Source organism: Mobula birostris, chromosome 12, assembly GCF_030028105.1.
Source record: "Mobula birostris isolate sMobBir1 chromosome 12, sMobBir1.hap1, whole genome shotgun sequence".
Classification (NCBI taxonomy): domain Eukaryota; kingdom Metazoa; phylum Chordata; class Chondrichthyes; order Myliobatiformes; family Myliobatidae; genus Mobula; species Mobula birostris.
Window position 1 is genome coordinate 82632418 of NC_092381.1, and position 23454 is coordinate 82655871.

General features: G+C 43.4%; 1 protein-coding gene across 1 annotated transcript in view; it reads right to left on the reverse strand.

Annotated features, from left to right (window-relative positions):
• Window positions 1–23454, reverse strand: part of LOC140206089 (4-trimethylaminobutyraldehyde dehydrogenase-like) — a 49588-nt gene that overhangs the window by 18234 nt on the left and 7900 nt on the right. Inside the window, exon 2 of the mRNA XM_072274225.1 lies at window positions 12646–12791. Coding sequence (XP_072130326.1) covers window positions 12646–12791 — 146 coding nt within the window. The remainder of the gene's footprint in view (window positions 1–12645; window positions 12792–23454) is intronic.

The window sequence follows — 23454 nt, forward strand, 5'->3', positions numbered from 1 at the left end:
AAGTAATCAGCCAGGTCAAGTTCTGCACTTCAGCTTCCATCAAGTTCAGACCCACTAGTCACATCCTACTTAAAATGTTTCAAAGCCCACAAGGTATATTTTAAAATTATGATCACTGTTATAATGTAAGAATGCATGGCTGCCACATTACACACATCACATTCCCAACAAAATCTCTTGTCGTAATGATCGGATTATTTCATTTAGTCATACTGGTGGAAGTACAAACACTCCCCAGAGCAATGAGGAGAACTCATTTTCTCTTCTTCAGGACAGTGCCTTGTTCAGAATAGTAACTTTAGGTCACTAAGACAAAGTATAGGGGCTAATACCAACAGTCCTCTATACTGTATGCTCCTCATATCAGCTGGGTCAGATTCCAACAGAAAATGGATTTATAAAGAGTAAGAATGCCAATACAAGGCATCCAAAACAAAAGTGAACAAATTAGAAAAATGCAGACATCCCACCCTGCAAAAACACATTTCAGGGAGGTAGCACCCCCGCCCACCCGCAACCCCATATCCCCCCCACCCAGTCGACCCCCAAGGGTGTATGTAATACTTTGTTTAGTGATTTTGTCTAATCTGTAAACCAAGTTGGGTATATGCAGAAAATATGACATTAAAATATGTACATACTATATTATCATGTTTATTCTATTACAACTTTAAGCAAGTCTACAGGGAGTTTGGCCTCATCACATAGGGCATCAACAGAGTAGCTCCTTAGCAGCCATTCAGCTAGTTTAAATAATGTTAGCTATGCTAATGAACAAATGACACCTGTTAAACTCACCTCAACATGTCTTTTACATTTTAACCCACCATGGGCAATAGAAAAGTCACTGTTGCAAACAGTGCAGCGAGCAACACTGTCATTATTTTTGAGGTTGACTATAAAGCCCGCCCACAGAGAAAACTGATAGGTCTACTTAGCAGGGGTCCCAACCTTTTTTGCACCGTGAACCGGTTTAATATTGACAATATTCTTGCCGACCGGCCGACCAGGGGCGGGGGTGTTAATCACTACCGGAATATAGGTGATAAGTCAACTATAAGTCACTTATAAATGGCTAGTATATTCAATTTCATTTCTAAAAGGGTTTATCTAACAAATTTAATATTAAACACACAGCGCATACGTTCCTCGCATGAATGTAGTGATAAGTCAATTATAAGTCAATAGCATCGTAACATTTGGATATTAAACACACAGCACATATTTTCCTCGTATTAACATATAAAATCATTGCAACACACCAATATCGCTGAATCAGTGAGAGCTCTGGGATTGCTTTCCTGCAACAAGACGTGCCATCGAGGGGAGATGGGAGACAACGATACTCGAAGGGGGTTCCTTATGTCCAGTCTACTCCGCAATTTAGTTTTCGTTGCATTCAATGCAGAAAACCCTGCTTCGCAGAGATAGGTTGGAAATGGAAGCAACGTTTTCAGTGCTTCTGTGGCAATCTCAGCATATTCAGCCTTGACTTTGACCCAGAATGCCGGCAGAGATGTTATGTCAAACATACTTTTCAGCCCGCCGTCACTTGCAAGCTCGAGGAGTTGATCTTCCTGCGCTGACATGGATGACGCATGCGTTCAAGTTCAACAGAGCGTGACAGAGAATGAGGAAAGGTGCAACTGACTCATATCGCGAAATCATATTGTTTCTTCATCGCCCGGTAGTTGGGGACCACTCTTAGCACCAAGAGAGACCAATCAGGATGCTTGTTCTCCCCGTCCCTTTTTTTCTCAAAAAAATTGATTTCTGGGATATTGTATGTAATTTCCGGGCATCAGGGAGACCATCGGAACTTCTGGGAGAGGTGGGGTGTCTGAAAATGTGACAGATCAAGTAAGCATTAACCAGGAAATCAGACATTTAATGTTTCATTTGGGAGCTAGGGATATCAGCCTCTCACCACAAATGTAAATTAGTTGGCACTTTGCAATCAGCCTGGCTTGTCTTTGTGGGTGTTTTTGTTATTACAGGGAGTAGTCAGTTTGGAATAATCTTGTGTGATGGATGTAGGAGGTACGAGAACATTCATTAACAAATGGTAAAAACAGCATCTGGTGAGAACATTCTCCTTAAACAATGGTTTTCTGTATGTACCACCTCCACTGGGACATACTATTTTTACTGAATTTTACAAAAATAACTGTCCAAGAGCAACTGATTTTAAACATCATAGCCACACTGTCAAGCGGTTGGGAATGGAAATTCGTAGAACTCCACCTGATGATCAATGAAATCTTCCAAATGTCACAGAATTCAATTGTTCACTCACACTTCTGTAACCATGGTGACGTTGCTTAGAAACAAATGACACATCCCTCTTGGGTTATTTCCTCCTCAGACTAAGCCCTTATTTACAGGACCATGGATTACAGCCAGAAAAATATGTTTCACAAGCTGTTGGTTGGATTCTTTTGTTTTGCTTGCCCGAAACATTAATTGCTTCTCCTCCAAGTCTTCGTGTACTAATCCCCAATAGAAAGGACTGAGACAATCTGTGCACAGGACGTGACATTATGGCTATTAGTTGGACATCACAGCAAGACTCTTCTCCTATTTAAACCAACAGCAACATAAGGAGGAAGTCACTCGGCCTGTTGAGCGCATGTCAGCTCTCAGAGCATTGCCATTTTCCAATAAACTATTGTTTCTTACAACTTCACCCACTCCTGGCTCTCCCATCGTCACTAAATAACCCACCAACTTGTCTTTAGCGATATAAGAGCTCACTTAAGCAGCCAGGAGAACCCATGGAGCCACAGGGAGTACACACAAACTTCAGGACATGTTTTGGAATATTTGAGTGAGTAGAAATGTAAAGGCAGCTGGATTATCTTTACAAAGAGCAAGTACAGACAAAATGGACAAAAGAGCGCTCTTCGGTGCTGAAACGGATCTGGGTAACAACTGAGTTCTGCACTGCACGACAATATAACCAACCACTCAACACACACAGAATGCTGGAGGAACTCAGCAGGCCAGGCAGCATTTACAGTAAAAAGTACAGTTGACATTTCGGGCCAAAACCCTTCAGCAGGACTGGAGAAGAAAAACTGAGAGGTAGATTTTAAAAGGTGGGGAGAGGGGAGATTGATGAAACCTGGAGGGGGAGGGATGAAGTAAAGAGCCGGGAAGTTGATTGGTGAAAGAGGCGGAAGGCTACGGAAGGAGGAAGGAGCGCCAGAGGGAGGCGGGGGGGGGGGGAGGCAAGAAGGGGGAAAGGAGGCCAGGCGAGAAGGGGGGAAAGGAGGCCAGGCGAGAAGGGGGGGAAAGGAGGCCAGGCGAGAAGGGGGGGAAAGGAGGCCAGGCGAGAAGGGGGGGAAAGGAGGCCAGGCGAGAAGGGGGGGGAAAAGGAGGCCAGGCGAGGGGGGGGGGGAAGGAGGCCAGGCGAGGGGGGGGGGAAGGAGGCCAGGCGAGGGGGGGGGGAAGGAGATGAGGCGAGAAGGGGGAAAAGGAGATGTGGCAAGAGGGGGAAAAGGAGATGGGAAATGAAGGGGGGGGGAGTTGGGGGCATTATGCAAGTTTGAGAAGTCAATGTTCATGCCATCAGGTTGGAGGCTACCCAAATGGAATATAAGGTGTTGTTCCTCCAACCTGAATGTGGCCTCATCACGACAGTGGAGGAAGCCATGGATTGACATACCAGAATAAAAAAAATCTGTTCTCATCTCCCAGCACATGGAGATGTCCGTGGGAGAATGCTGCCGACTGGCACATTCTCGGCTGCAGGAGTACGTGCTGAGGGGCGCACTGAAACTTGGTGCAGCCACCGCAAGGGCCCGGTGGGGAAGGACCGTAGTTTAGGGTTCTTCTCCCGTGGAAGTGGGAGGGGTTGGGTGGCAAGGAGTATACCCCTCAACAATGGTGTGGAAAGGTGAACCAACGGAGCGCCACGTGGGTGGTCAAAAGTGTGGAAATATATAGACCATAATGGAAATATCTGTAAAGGATTGACAGATATTGAATGGTTTATTGTACATAATTTTAGTTTTGAATAAAGTATATTTTGGTAAAAAAAAAATCAGAATGGGGATGGGAAGTGGAATTAAACTGGGTGGCCACTGGGAGATCCCACTTGTTCTGGCGGACAGAACGTAGATGCTGGGCGAAACAGTCTCCCAGTCTACATCGGGTCTCACCGATATACAGGAGGCCACACCGGGAGCACTGAACACAGTAAATGACCCCAACAGACTCACAGGTGAAGTATCACCTCACCTGGAAGGACTGTTTACGGCCCTGGACGGTACTGAGGGAGGAGGTAAAGGGGCAGGAGTGGCACTTGGTCCACTTGCTGGAATAAGTGCCAGGAGGGAGATCAGTGGGAAGGATGACTGGATAAGGGAGTCGCGTAGGGAGTGATCCCTGCGGAATGTGGGGGTGGGAGGGAAAGAGGTGCTTGTTGGTGGGATCCCATTGGAGGCGGCGGAAATTTTTGAGAGTTGTGTGCTGGACACGAAGGCTGGTGCAGTGATTGGTGAGGACAAGAGGAACACTGTCCCTGGCAGGGTGGCAGGAGGATGGGGTAAGCGCAGACGTGCGTGAAATGGAAGAGATGCGGTTGAGAGCAGCGTTTCACCAATCAACCTCCCAGCTCTTTAGTTCATCCCTCACCCTCCAGGTTTCACCTGTCACCTGGTGGGTCTCTCTCCCCTCGCCCCACCTTTTAAATCTACTCCTCAGCTTTTCTTCTCCAGTCCTGCTGAAGGGCTTCAGCCCAAAACGTCAACTGTACTTTTTCCCCATGGATGCTGCCTGGCCTGCTGACTTCCTCCAGCACTTTGTGCGTGTGATGCTCACATTTTCTCTTGTTTGTAATATGATGACTCAAAAACTTGCTGTGTGAATAAAGGCAAAATATATATAAATATATATTTTTTTTTAAAATCACAGCTGTAGTTCCAGTTCTATAACAGCAAAGGCCTTGCTGTCAGCTACTGAATAAACATCATCATATTCTCTGATTGTTTACAGATCACTTAATCTCAAAAGACCTGGATTAAGACATTTATCAAACGACTGTAGGTAGGGAGGAAAGAATAGGCACCTGCAATGGTCCATGTAACTAGTCAAGGCTGAGTTGATTTTCAAATGCACAAGTACATGTATGCACTGGTGAAATGAAAAACAGCATCACAGGCACTTTACTTGATTAGACGTACAACATTCACAAGAAAAATACAAATTGAAATGATAAGAACACAAGTAGAATTTTTTTAATCTACAATAATGCACAGTGGTTACAAGCGTTGCCACTGGGGTAGTCGTTAGGTTGGCACAAGAACAGAATGGTTGAAGGGAAGGGAGCTACTGGTACATCTCAGGGTCAGTCGAAGCTCCAACTCTGATCCCTTCCCAGCAACCAGCTTGGAAATCTCAATTTGAGGAAACAGAAGGAAGCTCAGCTCTGGTCCCCTCAACAAGCATCGTGTAATATTCATCTCCTCAGAGACTAAAATACCGATTACAAGAAAGCCTTGGGACACCAAACCTGTGCCTCTGGTTTGAGGGAAATGAAGAAAAGAGCAAAGAATCTGTTCAAAACTCTACAGGTTTCCCCCGCCATCCGAAGGTAGAGTGTTCCTATGAAATGGTTCGTAAGCTGGAATGTCGTAAAACGAAGAAGCAATGATCATTTATATGGGAAAAATTTGTGAGCGTTCGCAGACCCAAAAAATAACCTACCAAATCATGCCAAATAACACATAAAACCTAAAATAACAGTATCATATAGTAAAAGCAGGAATGATATGATAAATACACAACCTATATAAAGTAGAAATACTTTTCTACAATCATTGCCGCACTGTTCTCCGTAGCGAAAATAGCACTCTCGGCAGAAACACTCTCTCCAGTAACCTTTAAGCTATGAAGCTGCCAAATCATACCAAATAACAAATAAAAATACACAGCCATTATAAAGTAGAAATAATGTATGTACAGCGTAGTATCACTTACCGGAATTGGGAAGACAGCACCGAGCACACTGATGATGGTGTGTTAGGCTGAGTCGTCGGAGGTTGGGGTGGTGCAGTGGCCCCCACCCTCCAGGCCGCCGACCGATACTGATTCGCGAAGAACGCAGTGGTAGCCGGGACGCACCCAGCACATCTTTAAGAAGAAAGCCGAAATAAACAAGCTAATTAATTAGGTGCCGCCCGGCACGTAAATGTCGGCCTAAATCAGAGGTGACGCAATCAGCAATCGCCTCTGATCTGCGCTGACATTTACGTGCCGGGCGGCACCTAATTAATTAGCTTGCTTATTTCGGCTTTTTCCTTAAAGGTGTGCTGGGTGCATCCCAGCTACCACTGCATTCTCCGCGGCAATGTATCAGTCCGCGGCCCAGGGGTTGGGGTGGTGGGACACGGTGGTGTCATCTCATCGTCGATCAGGGCAGGCAGGTCATCTTCTTCTATGCCTGCCTGCCTCGATGTCGAAGGTCGAGGTTTGTCGTCTGCTGTGGCTGATGTGGAAAGCTTGAAAATCGACAGTATGCTTGACTGCTTAGCCCCGTGGATTTTTCTATCATACAGTTCTTTGTAAGCACTCAAACCATCCTGCAAATACGCCCTAAACCGACGTACCCTTTCAAAATTAAAGTTGTACTTTATCATTGCAGTGAAAATCTCATGCAGTTGCCTCACGTTCAGTTCCTGGACGACTTCACTTTCGGTCCGTTCGCTACTGCATTCGGTTTCAATTGTTATCCTTTCCTCTTCCAATTGCATCAGCTCTTCATCTATCAGTTCTTGGTCATGGGATGCCAAAACCTCTTCAACATCATCTTTGTCAACTTCCACAAGCCAAACTCACTTTGTCCTTACTTCGTTCACCACGATCAAAACTCTTAATTATGTCTAGTTTTACGCTAAACGTAACACCCTTACGAGCTCTTTTATGCTTTTCCGATACCTTAGAACTCATCTTGCTAACGGCTGCTCACAGGCACGTGTTTAAGCAATGCCGGCTAGAATGCAGTTCCGGGGGAGGAGCCTGGCTGCTCAGGGCGCACGCTGCCTTTTTTCGTAACAGTGAAAACACTTTCTGTTAGCGAAAACAGGTAACTAATGTAGGTCTTTCGTAACAGCAAGGTTTCGTAAAGCAAACGTTCGAAAAGCGGGACACACCTGTATACCCCTCTTCTTCAAACACATGAAATAGCAGAAGGCGGCCATCAAGCTCATCATACCTTCTCCATTATTTAAAGAATCTTGGCCTCAACTCCACATTTTTGTCTGTTTTCTAAGCCTGGCACATGTAAATTCAGGTATTTGCATAATTTACTCTCATTGTGTGGTGACAGTTTGTTGTGGCTTTATATTGGATAAAGGATATTGGGTGGATCAAGGATGAAGGATTTAACTTTTTAAAAAAGTGAAAAAAACTAACTGTGAGGTTGGAAAAACTGAAAGGGTAATGTTGAACGCTACAATTTCAGATAACCAGGCTTTCTAGTTTGTATCAGAACCAACCAATTTTGACAAATGATCACGAGTTTTTGAACACTATTCCATGTTTTTCCTTTCTCCACAGATGCTGGCCAAGTTGCTGAGTCTTTCCAGCATTGTCTTTCATTTTCCATTTCCAATGACTGCAGTATTCTGTACTCCAGAGATCCAGCACTGTTTTTCCTTCTCTCTTCTTTATGCTCATTCACATTTTTCTACCTACAACTCCAAAGAGATTATCAGTTATGACAAGCCTCCATTGCCTTCTTCAGGCATCACCACAGTTTCTCTTGATCTCCAATCTATCACAAACAATCCCTCCATTCTCTCCAGCCTTCCTGCTTTTCTGCAACTTAAACCATCCTTAACATGAGAAAGTCTAAAGATGCTGGAAATCTAAAGCAATACACACAAAATGCTGGAGGAACTCATCAGGCTAGGCAGCAAATATGGAAAAGAGTCGACGTTTCAGAATGAGACCCTTCTTCAGGAAGGGAGAAGATGCCAGAATAAAAAGGTGGGGGAGGGGACCTTTCCCACCCACCTGGTTTCAACAATCACCTTCCAGCTAACCACTTCCCCACCCCCACTCTTTTTTTTATTCAGGCATCTTCTCCCCTCCTTCTCAGTCCTGAAGAAGGGTCTCAGCCTTCAGCCTGAAATGTTGACTATTTATTCTTTTCCACTGATGCTGCCTGACCTGCTGAGTTCCTCCAGCATTTTGTGTGTGTGTGTGTGTGTGTGTGTGTGTTGCTTTGAACTATCTTTGATATCTAACCTTTCCTATACCTAATGAAAGGTCATCAAACTAATATTAACTCCATTTCCTTCTCCAAGGATGCTGCCCAACCTGATTCTATTTTCCAGCTTTTTCTGTTTTTATTTCAGCTTTCATATAAATAGCTGGGATTCTTCATAAATAGGAAACAGACAGCAAATTGTGCATAGGGAACTCTGGATACAACCTCTATTTGAATTTTGCAGCTATCATTGACACTACAGCAAAACCACATTATGATTTGCACTAACAACTTGTGGATAAAGACACTATTTAATGTGAACTGTAGACCATCTTAGCATTTAACCTCAGTCTACACTGACTCAGCTGATTTTAGCCATGGTCACAGTTGGATTCACAAGGAGCATAGCGCAGTGCAGTGGTTATGCTATAGGACCCGTAATTCAGAAGACTGAACCAAGAGTCACAGAATGACACTCCAGTCCCATCATTTGAAAAACTATAGTCTTCGAGTTATAAAGTTGTGAAAAAGGCCCTTCGGCCCAACTCATCCATGCCAACCAAGATATCCATCTGTGCTTATCCCGCTTGCCTGTGTTTGGCCTATAGCCCTCTAGACTTTGCTCTCTAGGTAGTTGTCTTTTAAACACTGTAATTGTACCCATTGCTACTATTTCCTCTGGTAGCTTGCTCCTTATATCCGTTACCTTCTGTGTGGAAAAAATCCTTTTAAATCTCCTCCACAACTTATTTCCCTAATTTCAGATTCCCCTATCCGAGAAGGAAGACTGACCATCTATCTTATGCCCTGAATATTTCCTGCACCCTTCCCAGCTTCATTACCCCCTTACCATAACTGGGCAATAATTAGTCATTATTAATAAAAATATGGAAAACAAAGCTTGAAAATACCAACCATTTCCAAATATCACTTAGCGTAGGAAAATTGTATTCCTATCTCAATTCAGGCTAACTCCAGCCCACATTGGTTTACTAGAGCTAATCAACTGTATCAAATTACCACCCACAGTTCACAAAGATGGCCCAGTATTACATTTGGTTAACATCAGAAACTAGGAAAGGCAGCACATATTTAGTGAGTCCACCAAAGAGAGACACTTGCTTCCACTCCACAGCCTTACAAATATCATGGACATAAAGACAAAATAGTCAATCAGTGCTTCCAGCCTACAGCACGTCAGACACCCTTCAGGCAGAAAACACACTGTCAGCGTAATCTCCGACAGTTGACAATGTTATCCCAGCACCACATTCTCGGCAGAAAAACCACCTGACTTTAGTGAATGAAACTAACTTAACCCTTCCCTAGAAGCAGCAAGGATATACACACTGGAGATACAAGGGACTGGGATCTGGAGCAACAAACAACCTACTGTTGGAACTCTGGGCTGAACAGGATCTGTGGAGAAAAGGAACTGTTGAAATCTTGGCTTGACGCTCAACACTGGAAACTGAAAACGCAAAACAAAAATTTTGGAGATGTCTAACATGACGAAACGTACCCATCAATCGATCATCCACGTCCCACTTCAGACCCAGTGTTCCAACCAACATTACCACACAGCAGCTCAACATGTATTATGCTTTTTGCAAGACAAAAATCTCAAAGTAAAATTTGAAAATCCTACAAAAGGTAGTGGATTCGGCCCGGTACATCATGAGTAAAGCCCACCCAAACATTGAGCACATCTACATGAAATGCAGCATCCATTATCAGAGATCCTCACCACCCAGGACATGCTCTTCTCTCACTGTTGCCATCAGGTGCCTCAGGATTTGCACCACTAGGTTCAAGAACAGTTACTACCCCTCAACCATCAGGCTCTTGAACAAAGGATTAACTACACCCATTGAGATGTTCCCACAACCAATGATCTCACTTTAAGGACATTTTATCTGTTATCTCATGTTCTCATTATTTATTGCTATTTATTTATATTTACAGTTGCACAGTTTGCCTTCTGCACTCTAGTTGATCTTTCATTGACCCTGTTACAGTTACTATTCTATGGATTCACTGGGTATTCCCACAGGATAATGAATCTCGGGGTTATATGTGGTACATATATGTACTCTGATAATAAAACGTACTTTTACTTTGATGTTTCAATTTGTAATTAGCCTATGGAGATCAATTTAAATAGGCTGATTAATCTAAATAGGTAGCTAGTGTTGAGGAAACAGGTAGAGTGTAGAAGGACTTAGACAGATTAGGAGAATGGGCAAGAAAGTGGCAAATAAAATATAATGTTGGAAAATGCATTGCCATGCACTTTGGTTGTAGAATATGCAGACTATTTTCTAAATGGAGAGAACATCCAAAAATTTGAGATGCAAAGGGACTTGGGGTTCTTTGTGCAGAACAACCTAAAGATTTATTTGCAGGTAGAATCGCTGGTGGGGAAGGCAAATCCAATGCTAGCATTCATTTCAAGATGTCTAGAATACCAGAGCAGGGATGCGATGCCGAGGCTTTTATAAGACACTGGTGAGGCCTCATCATGAGTATTGTGAATAGTTCTGGACTCCTTATCTAAGAAAATATGTGCTGGCACTGGAGAGGTTCCAAGGAGGTTCACAAGGATGCTTCTGGGAATGAAAGGGTTATCATACGAGGAACATTTGATAGCTCTGGATCAGTACTCGCTGGAATTTAGAAGGATGAAGAAGGATCTCATTGAAACCTTTCAGATGTTGAAAGGCTTAGACAGAGTAGATGTGGAAAGGATGTTTCCCATTGTGGGAGTGTCAAGGACAAGAGGGCACAGCCTCAGGATAGGGGGTGTCCCTTTGAAACAGAGATGTGGAGAAAGTTCTTTAGTCAGAGAGTGGTGAATTTGTGGAATTTATTACCACAGGCGACTGCGGAGGCCAGGTCATTGGGTATATTTAAGGCAGAGCTTGACAGGTTCTTGATTGGACATGACATCGAAGGTTACAGGAAGGCGGCCATGGTGTGGGGCTGAGGAGGGAAAAAAAAGGATCAGCCATGATTGAATGACGGAGCAGACTAAACAGACCAAATGGCCATAATTCTGCTCCTATGTCTTATGGAATGGTGAAAGGCCTTGATAGAGTGGGTGTGGAGAGGATGTTTCTGATGGTGTGAGAGTCTAAGACCAGAGGACACAGCCTCAGAACAGAGGGGCTCCCTTTTAGAACAGAGCTGAGGAGGAATTTCTTTAGACAGAAAAGTGGTGAATCTATGGAAAATTCTTTGCCACAGGTAGCTGTGAAGGCCATGTCTTTATGTATATTTAAGGCAGAGGTTGATAGATTCTTGATTGGTCAGGGCACGATGGGATATGAAGAGAAGGCAGGAGAATGGGGCTGAGAGGAAATTTAGATCAGCCATGATGAAATGGTGGATTAGACTCCATGGGTTAAATGGCCTAATTCTGTTCTTATATCTTATGATGTTATGTTACTTATATACCACAAATGGTGATATTCACATTTTCTAAAGTACTTGGTTTCTGCTCAGTAATTCTTGAAGGCAACATTCTCGATTTATATATTTTTTGCATATACATAACACATTAAAATTGTCCATTGACTGCATCAACAATTTATCTTCCATTATCAATGCTTTTGCCATGACTATTTTAATCTTGGCCAGCCTCTCAGCCATTACTTTATGAACTTGTCTATCAAGGATATTGCTCTGAGCTTAACCAAGTCCCAGGGCCCTCCAGATGCTTCCTGTGCAGCTTTGGCTCCCAGTCCAGCAATACCTCACTTAAAAAATTTCCATCTTGGTGCCACTTTTTTCCACAAAGCCTTCTTCCACCTGACCTTCACCAGCTTCTGAACACTCTCTGAACCTTCAACCCCGAGCTCCTCTGCATCAAGCACCAAACTCTAAAACGGCCACCTTAACCCACTCACACTCTCTATCGTGACCCTTCTTTAAGGCACTTACTACACCAGTTGACAAAGAGGCAGATGGCAGACCTGCTGCCTCAGACCTCGATACTAGAGTTCAATACCGACTGCTGATGCTGTCCGCACAGAGTTTGCACATTCCACCTGTGACCATGTGCAATTCCTCCAGGAGTTCCCGTTTCCTGCCACACTCCATAGGCAACTGCAGGGGAGATGGGGTCGGCTACTATAAAATGCCCCTAGCACGTAGCTGAGTGGTTGAATCTGGGAGCAATTGGTGAGAGCTTAGGGAGAATAAAATGGAATTAGTGTCGGATTAATGTCAGTCCATAGTTGACGTTAGTGGGCCCAGATTCAGAATGTCGAAGGGCCCATTTCTCTGCTCTGTAATTTTTATCTACCTTTGAGTGACTCACGCTAATGATACGGCATGGTGTGAAATTTTGACTGACTATATCTCCCTAGAACTATTTTCCAACATTAGCTATGTCAAGACAAACACAGTCATAAATATATTTCTCATACCCTTATGAGTCTTGCAGCTTCTAGTAAGATGCGACCTCTTTCTAACCCTGAAAGTCGACTCCAAGCTGTGTATGCTTCCTTGGCGCTCTGCACTGCCAGATCAATCTCCTGTTCCCCTGAACAAGCGAAGTCACATATCACACGACCTACAGTAAAAAACAGGAAAACAACACAAATCATGGAGGGAAAACTGCTAGTGGTGAAATATTCCAATTCTTAAAATTTGCTCAATTACTAAATCAATTGGCTTACTTAGAACACACGGTTTATGAATATTCACCTTTTGATTGATAGCCTGAATTGTGAAGGCTGAATCTTTTGCAAAAACAACTGCTGCAAAATGTTCATAATCTTAAATAAAAGAGGAAAAAGCTAGTAAGCAAGCAGGTTGGGGAGCAGCTATGCAGAGAAAGCCAAAGTCAATATTTCAGGCCAAGAACTTTGCTTTAGAATACTTCTGATGAGCAGCCATTTGCTTAAAATATCAACTTGATTTGTCCTAGCATTTCACTTTCATCCAAGCCAAAACATCCTCCTGAGAAGTTTGTGAGTATAGGATCATGGTATCTGACTGAAGCCTCTCTGGTTCAAATTACACAAAAGTCACATATTTCTGATTCGAAAGGTTATCGTATGACAGCAAAAGAGCAAATTGGAATATCTCCCCTACACACTGGAAGACCTGCATAGGTAATTTATCTGTAAATGTAATTTCAGAAAGACAATTGCTAGCAAGCACTATATTCAATGATCCTAGATTCAAAAATTCAAAGTATCTTTATTATCAAAGAATGTATAAATTATACAACCTTGAGACTTGTTTGCCTACAGGCAGCCACAAAACAAGAAACCTAAAAGAATCCAATTTAAAAATAATAATAATAATAAACCAACACCTGATGTGCAAAAGAAAGAAAATAAAACACAAATCATGCAGACAACTGAAGCCAGCAACAACATTCAGAACCAAATTGATCATTTCTCAGATCCAAACCCCAGAGTAGGCCCAAAGCCTCACTTATCTATTGTGTGCATTTTTGGGTCCCTTAACTTCGAAAGGATGTGCTGAAACTGGAGAGGGTTCAAAGAAGGTTCACAAAAATGATTCCAAGATGAAATGGCTTGTCACATGAAGAACGTTTGATAGCTCTGGGCCTGTATTCACTAGAATTTGGAAGACTGAGAAGTGACCTCAATAAAACCTATCGAATGGTGAAAGGTCTTGATAGAATGGATGTGGAAAGGATGTTTCCTATGGTGGGAGTGTCTAAGACCAGAGGACATGGCCTCAAAATAGAGGGGTATCCTTTTGGAATGGAGATGAGAAAGAATCTCTTCAGCAAGTCTCTGTGTATATTTAAGGCAGAGACTAATAGATTCTTGATTGGTCAGGGCATGAAGGGAAATGGGGAGAAGGCAGGAGATTGGGACTGAGGAAAAATAGATCAGCCATGATGAAATGGTGGAGCAGACTCAATGGGCCAAATGGCCTAATTCTGTTCCCATATCTTATGGTCTCATCAGTTCAACATATTAACGGGCACAGAGCACAGTAGCTGGGGTGGTCTGCTTAGCCTCCACATCATGGACAGAGGAGTGACCATCACGGACAGTGAGCAAAATCAGCTCTCACCTTGGATCCCTACACCCTGTCTTTTCAGTCGGCATTTAAATTGACCAAGCAACGGACTGTGCCTGGGAGCAACCTCAGCAAAAGGCTCCTACACCCTGGAAAGAAGGGTGAACATCGCAGAGAGCGAGCGAAACTGGCTTTCACCTCCAATCTGGGCCATCATTTCATAAATATATTTAAATGACACTTTGAAAATTCTAATCAAATTCATTAGACAGTATGACCCTTTAACAAAGCCACTCTATAAATATTTTTGATTTATCACTGTCTGTCCAAGTCCAGATAAACTCCTCCTCTCAGTTTTTCCGATCATTTACTTACAAGTGATGCAAGACTCACCAACCTGTAAGGATGGTACAACACCTATCTATCTTCCATACTGTCACAATGAAGTAGTAAATCTTCAGCTAGGGAAAGTTTTGATGATGGGGCCAATTCATCTCAGCTTGATGAACTCGTAACTGGTAATTGGTTTATCATTGTCATGTGTACCAAGATACAGTGAGAAACTTTTGTTTACATGCCATCCACATGTGTACTGAGGTAGTACAAAAAGAAAAAAAATACACAGAATTCAGAATATTATGTTATAGCTACAGAGAAAGTACAGTGCAAGGAACACAAGGGGGATTAGGAAATCAGGAGTTCATCTATAGCATAAAAGAGGTCGGTTCAATGGTCTTATAAAAGTGCGATACAAGATATCCTTGAGCCTGGTGGTATGTGTTCTCAGCATTTTGTATCTTCTGCCCCATAGGAGAAGGAAGAGGAGAAAATTACTGGGTGGGAGGAGTCTGATTATTTTGGCTGCTTTCCTGATGCAGTCAGTGGAGGGGAGGCTGGTTTTCATGATGGACTGACTGGGCTCTCTGCAATTACCTGCAGTCTTGGGCAGAGGAGTTCCCATAGAGGAAGGAGCTCCCATACCAAGCTCTGATACATCTGGCTAGCATGCTCTCTATGGAGCACCTATAAAACATTGGTGAGAGTCACCAGGATGTGCTGGATTTGATGAGAAATAAATTGGCAAAATAACAATTTGCATTTCTATTCCACATTTAACAGTATTCGTAATTCATAAAGGTTCTTGCAGGCAGTGACTCCACCTGCTATCTTATGCAACAGAATATGTAAGCGACCAGCATGACCAGAATCTGGGTACCAGTTGACGGGGGGCGCCGAGCAGTCGTTACAAACGTTAGCTGGCTTAAAACACATACAAAACCAAACACAATGCAGAAGCTTAGAGCTACAAAAGGAACAATGTACATCTAATAAACATCCATACAAAAAATGTTTGAAATCTGAAATAAAAATAGAAGATATTAGAAACACTCAGCAGACAGTGGTTAACTGGATCACCAAAACTGGGGGTGTAATGGACAGCGAGGAAGATTATCAGAGCTTGCAGCAGGATCTGGACCAAATGGTAAAATGGGCTGAAAAATGGCAAATGGAACTTAATGGAGAAGAGTGCGAGGTGTTGCACTTTGGTAATACCAGAGTAGGTCTTACACAGTGAACAGCAGGGCACTGAGGAGTGTGGTAGAGCAAAGGGATCTGAGAAAACAGGTCCATAATTTGTTGAAAATGCCGTCACAGGTAGATAGTGTTATAAAGAAAACTTTTGGCACATAGTACATTGATGTTATACAATGGGATTATACAACTTCAGGAAATGGGATGTTATACAACTTCAACACAAGATGTTGGTGAGGCCTAATTTGGAATATAGTGTGCAGTTTTGGTCACATACCTATTTTGAAAGAGTGCAGAGAAAATTACAAGGATGTTGCTGGGTCTGAAGGACCTGAGTTATAAGGAAAGATTAAATAGGCTAGAACTCAAATCCTTAGAGCGTTGAAAATTAAGAGGAGATTTGATAGAGGTATACAGAATTATGAGTGGCATAGACAGGATAAATGCAAGCAGGCTTTTTCCACTGCGGTTGGATGGGACTACAACCAGAGGTCATGGGTTATGAGTGAAAGATGAAAAGTTTGAGGGGAATATGAGGAGAACCGTCTTCACTCAAAGGTTCGGGAGAGTGTGGAACGAGCTACCAGCACAAGTGGCGCATGCGAGCTCAATTTCAATGTTTAAGCGAAGTCTGGATAGGTACATGGATAGTAGAGATATGAAGGGCTATGGTCCCAATGCGTGTCGATGGGAGTTGGCAGTTTAAATACTTTTGGCATGGACTAGGTGGGCAGAAGGGCCTGTTTCTGTGCTGTACTTCTCTATGACTAGACATCATGCATGGAGGCAGCGAAACAAGGAGCAGATTAAGCCAAGATTCACAATGAATAGCACACGTGACTTGTGGCAAGGGCTGCATACCATCACAGACAACAAAGCAAAACATAGTGGTGCCGCCATCATCACGGCCTCTCCCAGATGAGCGCTATCGCTTTTATGCTAGGTTCGATGTTGCTAACTCTGAGCCTCCGAGGAAAGCCACCACTGCAACCTGGTCATCTCTAAGGCTGAGGTACGCAGCTGTTTCCAACGAGTGGACAGTCGCAAGGCTGCGGGACTGGACGGCATCCCAGGGCGAGTACTTAGGATGTGCACAGAACAACTGGCTGGTGTGTTTACAGATATTTTTAATTGCTCCCTCTCCCAGTGTAGACTGCCCTCTTGCTTCAAATTATCCACCATTGCCCCTGTACCAAAAAAGACCAAGGTAACATGCCTGAACAACTGGGTCCTGTTGCACTCACCTCAATAATAAGCAAATGCTTTGAGAGGCTGATCAAGGATTATATTTGCAGCTTGCTACACCCCAAATTGGACCCCCTACAATTCACGTACCAACGCAATAGCCACTGCTCTACATACCATCCTTACACATCTGGAGAAGAAGGATGCTTACGTGAGAACCTTGGACTACAGTTCAGCATTCAACAGCATAGTTCCATCCAGGGTCGATCGCAGCCTTGACCCTGCCTTGTGCAGCTGGACCCTGGACTTCCTGTCAGATCGACAGGTTGTAAGAGTGGGCTCCCTCACCTCCAACCCTCTGACTCTCAATACAGGTGCCTCTCAGGGCTGTGTACTGAGTCCCCTCCTTTACTCCATATACCCATGACTGTATCGTCACCCACAGCTCCAACCTGCTAATTAAATTTCCCGACAACACTATATTGATTGGCCCAATCTCAAACAATAACGAAGTGGCCTACAGGGAAGAAGTCATCTGACACAATGGTGTCAAGAAAACAACCTCTCCCTCAATGTCGCAAAAACAAAGGAGCCGGTTGTGGATTACAGAAGGAATGGAGATGGGCTAACCCCTATTGACATCAATGGATCTGGGGTTGAGAGGGTAAACAGCTTTAAGTTCCTCGGCATCCACATCACCGAGGGCCTCACGTGGTCTGTACATACCAGCTGTGTGGTAAAAAGGGCACAACAGCGCCTCTTTCACCTCAGATGGTTGAGGAAGTTTGGTATGGGCCCCCAAATCCTAAGAGTTTTCTCCTGGCTGCAATACTGCCTGGTATAGGAACTGTACCCCACTTAATCGCAGGACTCTGCAGAGAGTGGTGCCGACAGCCCAGTGCATCTGTAGTTGTGAACTTCCCGTAATTCAGGACATTTCCAAGGACAGGTGTGTAAAAAGGGCCCATGGGATCATTGGGGACCCAAGCCATCCCAACCACACTCTATTCCAGCTGCTACCATCCAGGAAGTGGTACCACAGCATAATAGCCAGGGCCAACAAGCTCCAGGACAGCTTCTTCCACCAGGCCATCAGACTGATGAACTAACGCTGATTTGAGTGTACTCTATATTACATTGACTGTTCTATTTATTATAAATTATTATAAATCATTATGATTGCACATTTAGATAGAGATGTAAAGATTTTTACTCCTCAGGTACGTGAAGGATGTAAGAAATAAAGTCAATAAAGTCAACTCAATTCAATTCAAAAACCAAGAGTCATGATTTCAGATGTTGGACCCTTTGTCAAACAAGTCCTTTCAAACGAGTCATGGCTTGAAACATTAAATCCATTTCTCTTTCCACAGACACTATCCTACCTTACTGAGTGCTTCCAGCATTTTCTATTTTATATCTCAAATTGAACTTAATGATGAGAACACAATGTCTTTTTCTGTTAGGTATCTGAAGGGTTACCCACTTGTTCTCTTTACATGCACTTAAAATTTTTCAAATGTTCATATTTTCCTTTTTGAAAACAATTTTGGATCCTGCCTTCATCACCATTTCTTTAAACCCCTCAAAAATATCTAACACTCCCCCAGTTCCTTTTTATATTTATATTTTCTGCTTACTCTTCACTAAATAAGGTTAAAGCATGCAGGGTCAGAGAATGAGTGAGAAAGATATCAAAATAAAGAGGAAGAAGGTCAGCATTCACATTGACATAAGATGACATACAGTGGTATGCAAAAGTTTGGGCACCCCTGGTCAAAATTTTTGTAACTGTGAATAGCTAAGCGAGTAAAAGAGCAGTGCATGCAAGATGGCCCAAGAATCTCACAGAACTAGAAGCCTTTTGCAAGGAAAAATGGGCGAAAATCCCCCAAAGAATTGAAAGACTCTTAGCTGGCTACAGAAAGCATTTACAAGCTGTGATACTTGCTAAAGTGGGTGTTACTAAGTACTGACCATACAGGGTACCCAAACTTTTGCTTCGGGCCCTTTTCCTTTTTTTGTTATTTTGAAACTGTAAAAGATGGAAATAAAAGAAGTTTTCTTGCTTAAAGTATTAAAGAAATGTGTCATCTTTAACTTTATGTCTTTCGGAAATCAGTTCATCTTTTACTCGCTTAGCTCTTCACAGTAACAGAAATTTTGACCGGGGTGCCCAAACATTTGCATACCACTGTATAGGATCCTACAACGATCAGTACCAGGAACAACTTTATAATAATTTAAACTTTGGAATGTAGGAAAGAAGGCAAAGGAGACAAATAAGCCTCAACAGTACATTTGAGTGAACACGAAGTAAATAGAAAAAGCGCTATGAGAATATTTTTTTTTAAATGTCTGCATGTTTCAAAAGAAATCAGAGCACAACCTGCTTCAATCCACTGCGCTTAGTACAAAACTACTCATAAACTAGCCAGCCGGTGGCGTAGTGGCATCTGCACCAAACTTCGAGGTGAGTGGTCTCGGGTTCGAATCCAGCTGGCTTCCTGCACGCTTTCCATCTGTGCTGGGTTGAGCACCGAGCTAGCAACTCGGCCTCGTTAAAAAGAAAGACAAATGCTAAAGAAATGGCAAGGTTTCCACCCAATGTGCCACATGGCACAGTGAGGAACAACTCTTATAAACTGCATATCGCTAGGCAAAGCATGTTACAATGGCTGCACTAGCAACTGCTACTGCCAGGTGCAAACTGCTTCGTGGTATCTTCACGAGGGTTTGCTCTCGCATTCTGAACACCTGTTACTCTGGGGCAGGGCCTACCTCAGCCTCAGGAGGATGGTGGTCTGAGTCAATCCAGTGCAAATCACTTCCATTCAGTGTTCCAATGAGCCAATTTTCCCAGTTTTACAAGCAGTAATGTGGCAAGTTTCTGCATCAACTAATCCCAGCAACTCCACAAGCAGAGGCAGTTCGACTCCTTTAATGCTGCAGGTATCTTTCAGAAGCAGTATCTGCTTCCAAAGCTACAAAGCTGCACTGCAAGTAGGGAAATCCAGTGCAATCTGAATGCAAACACAGAGCACATTGCACAGTACTTCTCCACCCCCCCACCCCCGGGGTCCCCTTCTCCTATGGTCCACTCCCCTCTCCAACCAGATTCCTTCTTCTCCAGCCCTTGACCTTTCCCACCCACCTGGCTTCACCCATCACCTTCCAGCTATACCTCCTTCACCTCCCCCCACCTTTTATTCTGCCATCTTCCCCCTTCTTTCTCAGTCCTGAAGTGAGGTCCCGGCCCGACCTGTCAAGTTCCTCCAGCGTTTTGTGTGTGTTGCTTCAGATAATTCACTAGTGCAGTGACCATAGCTGCTGCCAAAAAGCACCAGAAACCCAGACCACCCCGTTCTCAGGTGCCTTTTGGGTGCAGTTACCAACACACTCCCTGAGTGTACGAGTTTCCTTTGGGTGACGCAGTTTCTTTCCATATGCCAAAGATGTGTCATCTAGTAGGTTAACTGGGAAGTGTAAACAGCCGCTAGTGTGTAGCTGAATGGTTGAATCTGAGAGGAACGGATGGGAAAGGGGGAAGTTTGTAAGCAAGATCAGGCAGGGGCACAACAGCAAACAAGCAAGGTCTGCTGCTTAACATTTATTTTAATGTAAGAAACCTGCCAGGCTAGGCAGTTGAATGGCATGGATAGGTACATGGGACTGGGATAGTACAGCCATAACAGAAATCTGGTTGAGAGGGGGGCAGGACTGCCAGCTCAGTGCTCTGTACTACAGTTGCTACCAAGCTGAAGATATGAGAGAAGGAGAGTGTTGCATTTTTGATTCCGGACAGCATCACGGCAATACACACGAGAGCATATTCCTGGGAGGAGTGTGCAGTGAAACTCAGAAATAAGGAGGTGGTGTTTAATGGAATTGTACAATAGGCCTGCAGCAATCAGTGGAAATTTGAGGAGCAAATACATAGGGAGATCCAAGATAGCTTTGGATTGTAACAGTAGGTGATCTTAACTTCCCTAATAGTGACGAGGAATGTCATAGTGCAAAGTGATTAGATATGGCAGAATTCATTATGTACAGGAAAGTTTTCTCAAGTATTATGTAGATGGTTCAACTAGAGAGAGGACAGCAGTGAAATGAGGCTTAAGTGTCGGTGAAGGAGTATGTTGCGATCAGTGACAATAATTCTATTAGTTTTTAAATAGTTATGGAAAAATTGTATAACACTAGTCCACAATTTAAAATCCTATATTGTGGCAAGCTAAACTTTAATGACAGTAGACAGGAACTTGCAAAGGTAGATTGGGAGAGGTCGTTTGTAGATAAAGAAACGTCTAACAAATGGGAGGTTTTAAAAAAATGAGATAGGAAAAGTTCAAGGACAGTATATTCCTGTCAGAGTGAAGAGCAAGGCTGGCAGGATTGGGCAACCCTGGTTCACAAGGTACATTGAGGCCTGGTAAAGAAAAAGGTGCACGTCTGGTAGAGAGAGCTGGTGTCAAGTGAATTCCTCAAGCGTAAGGGACATAGGAGTATTCAAGAAGGAAATCATAAGGCAAAAGGAGTATATGAGATAGCTGTAAAGGAGAACCCCAAGAGATTCTAGAAATATAGAGCATGCCTTCCACTAATTAATCTCCAGTCCACTTTTGCTTGCTCAAGTTACCTCCATTGACTGAAACAGGCTCCTGAGTCCATAAGGTCCGCGCTGACCATCTAGCACGTATTTACACTAATCACAAAGTCACAGAGTTTTACAGCACAGAGACAGGCCCTGCTCTATGCCAACCACGGTGCCTACCTCAGCAGGTTCCATTTGCCTGTATTATTACTAACTTGGGCTAGCCCAATCTATATAAAGATTAAAGTCACCCACAATTACTGTTGTTCTCTTCTTGTCTCTAATTTCCTGGGTAACTCCATAGTCACATCATCACCCAACCCCTTTGGGAGATATGAGTGCAATGTGTGTGTAGAATGGGCAGAGAAATGACAGATGGAATACAGTGTCGGGAAGTGTATGGTCATGCACTTTGGTAGAAGAAATGAGAGGGTTGACTGTTTTCTAAATGGAGAAAAAATACAAAAAGCTGAGATGCAAAGGGACTTGGGAGTCCTTGTGAAGGATTCCCTAAAGATTCATTTGTTGGTTGACTCTGTGGTGAGGAAGGCAAATGCAATGTTAGCATTCATTTCAAGAGGACTAGAATGTAAAAGCAAGAATGTAAGGTTGAAACTTTATAAAGCACAGGTGAGGCCTTACTTGGAGTACCGTGAGCAGTTTTGGGCCCCTTATCTTAGAAAGGATATGCTGAAACTAGAGAGGGTACAAAGGAGGTTCATGAATGATTCCAGGATTGAATGACTTGTCATATGAAGAACATTTGATGGCTCTGGGCCTATATTCACTGGAATTCAGAAGAATGAGGGCTGACCTCATTGAAACCTATTGAAATGTGAAAGGCCTTGATAGAGTGGATCCTTCCTAGCGTGTCATACCAGTCAGCCATTCTCTTCTGGCGCGTAGTGTCAGGATTGGTCTCCTTTTGGATTAACTGGGTCACGATATGAACGTTCCTGACGCGACTCTTGTTTTTTACCAGGCCGAGTGGTTAGCTCGACGCTCAACCTGGCACGGATGGAAAGCGTGCTCAGGGGGTGGCCCGACTTGGATGAACTCAGGAGCCTTCGCTCCGAAGTCCAGCGCTGATGCCACTGCACCACCAGCCGGCCAGATAGCGTGGATGTGGGGGTCTAAAATCAGACAACACAGCTTCAGAATAGAGGGACGCGCTTTTAGAACAGAGATGAGGAGGAATTTCTTTAGCCAGTGTGTGATGAATCTGTAGAATTCTTTGTTACAGACAGCTGTAGAGGCCAAGTCTTTATGTATATTTAAGGCAGAGGTTGATAGATTCTTGATTGGTCAGGGCATGAAGGGATACAGGGAGAAGGCAGATGATTGGGGCTGAGAGGAAAATTGGATCAACCATGATAAAATGGTGGTGCAGACTCGATGGGCCAAATGACCTAATTCTGCTCCTATATCTTATGGTCTTGTGTCAGAACTCTTCATTTAGTTGGAGAAAGAGATAGTGGTTTGAAAGACCAGGTTGTTGACTATGGAAAAGAGTAAACAGCCGACATCTCAGCCTGGAACGTCAACTGTTCAATTGTTTAATCTTTTCCAGAGATACTGCCTGGCCTGCTAAATTCCTCCAGCACGTTGTGTGCTCATTTGGATCTCCAGCATCTACAGATTTTCTCATGCTTGTGATAACAGAAGCTACAATGGTATGAGGCAACGTTTGGTAAAAATAGATCGGGGAATGGTGCTTATGGAGTTGATGTTGAATTGGCAATAGAAAACATTTTATGGAATGAATGGATGAATTACAACAATCATTTAGTCCTAACAGGGACAAAATTTAAACAGGATACCAAACAAGTGAAGTTAGAGACTGATAGGAGAAGATGTAAAAATTGGCAATGGAAGCATTGAACCTAAGGTCTGAGATCAGTCTGGAGCATGATAGAGG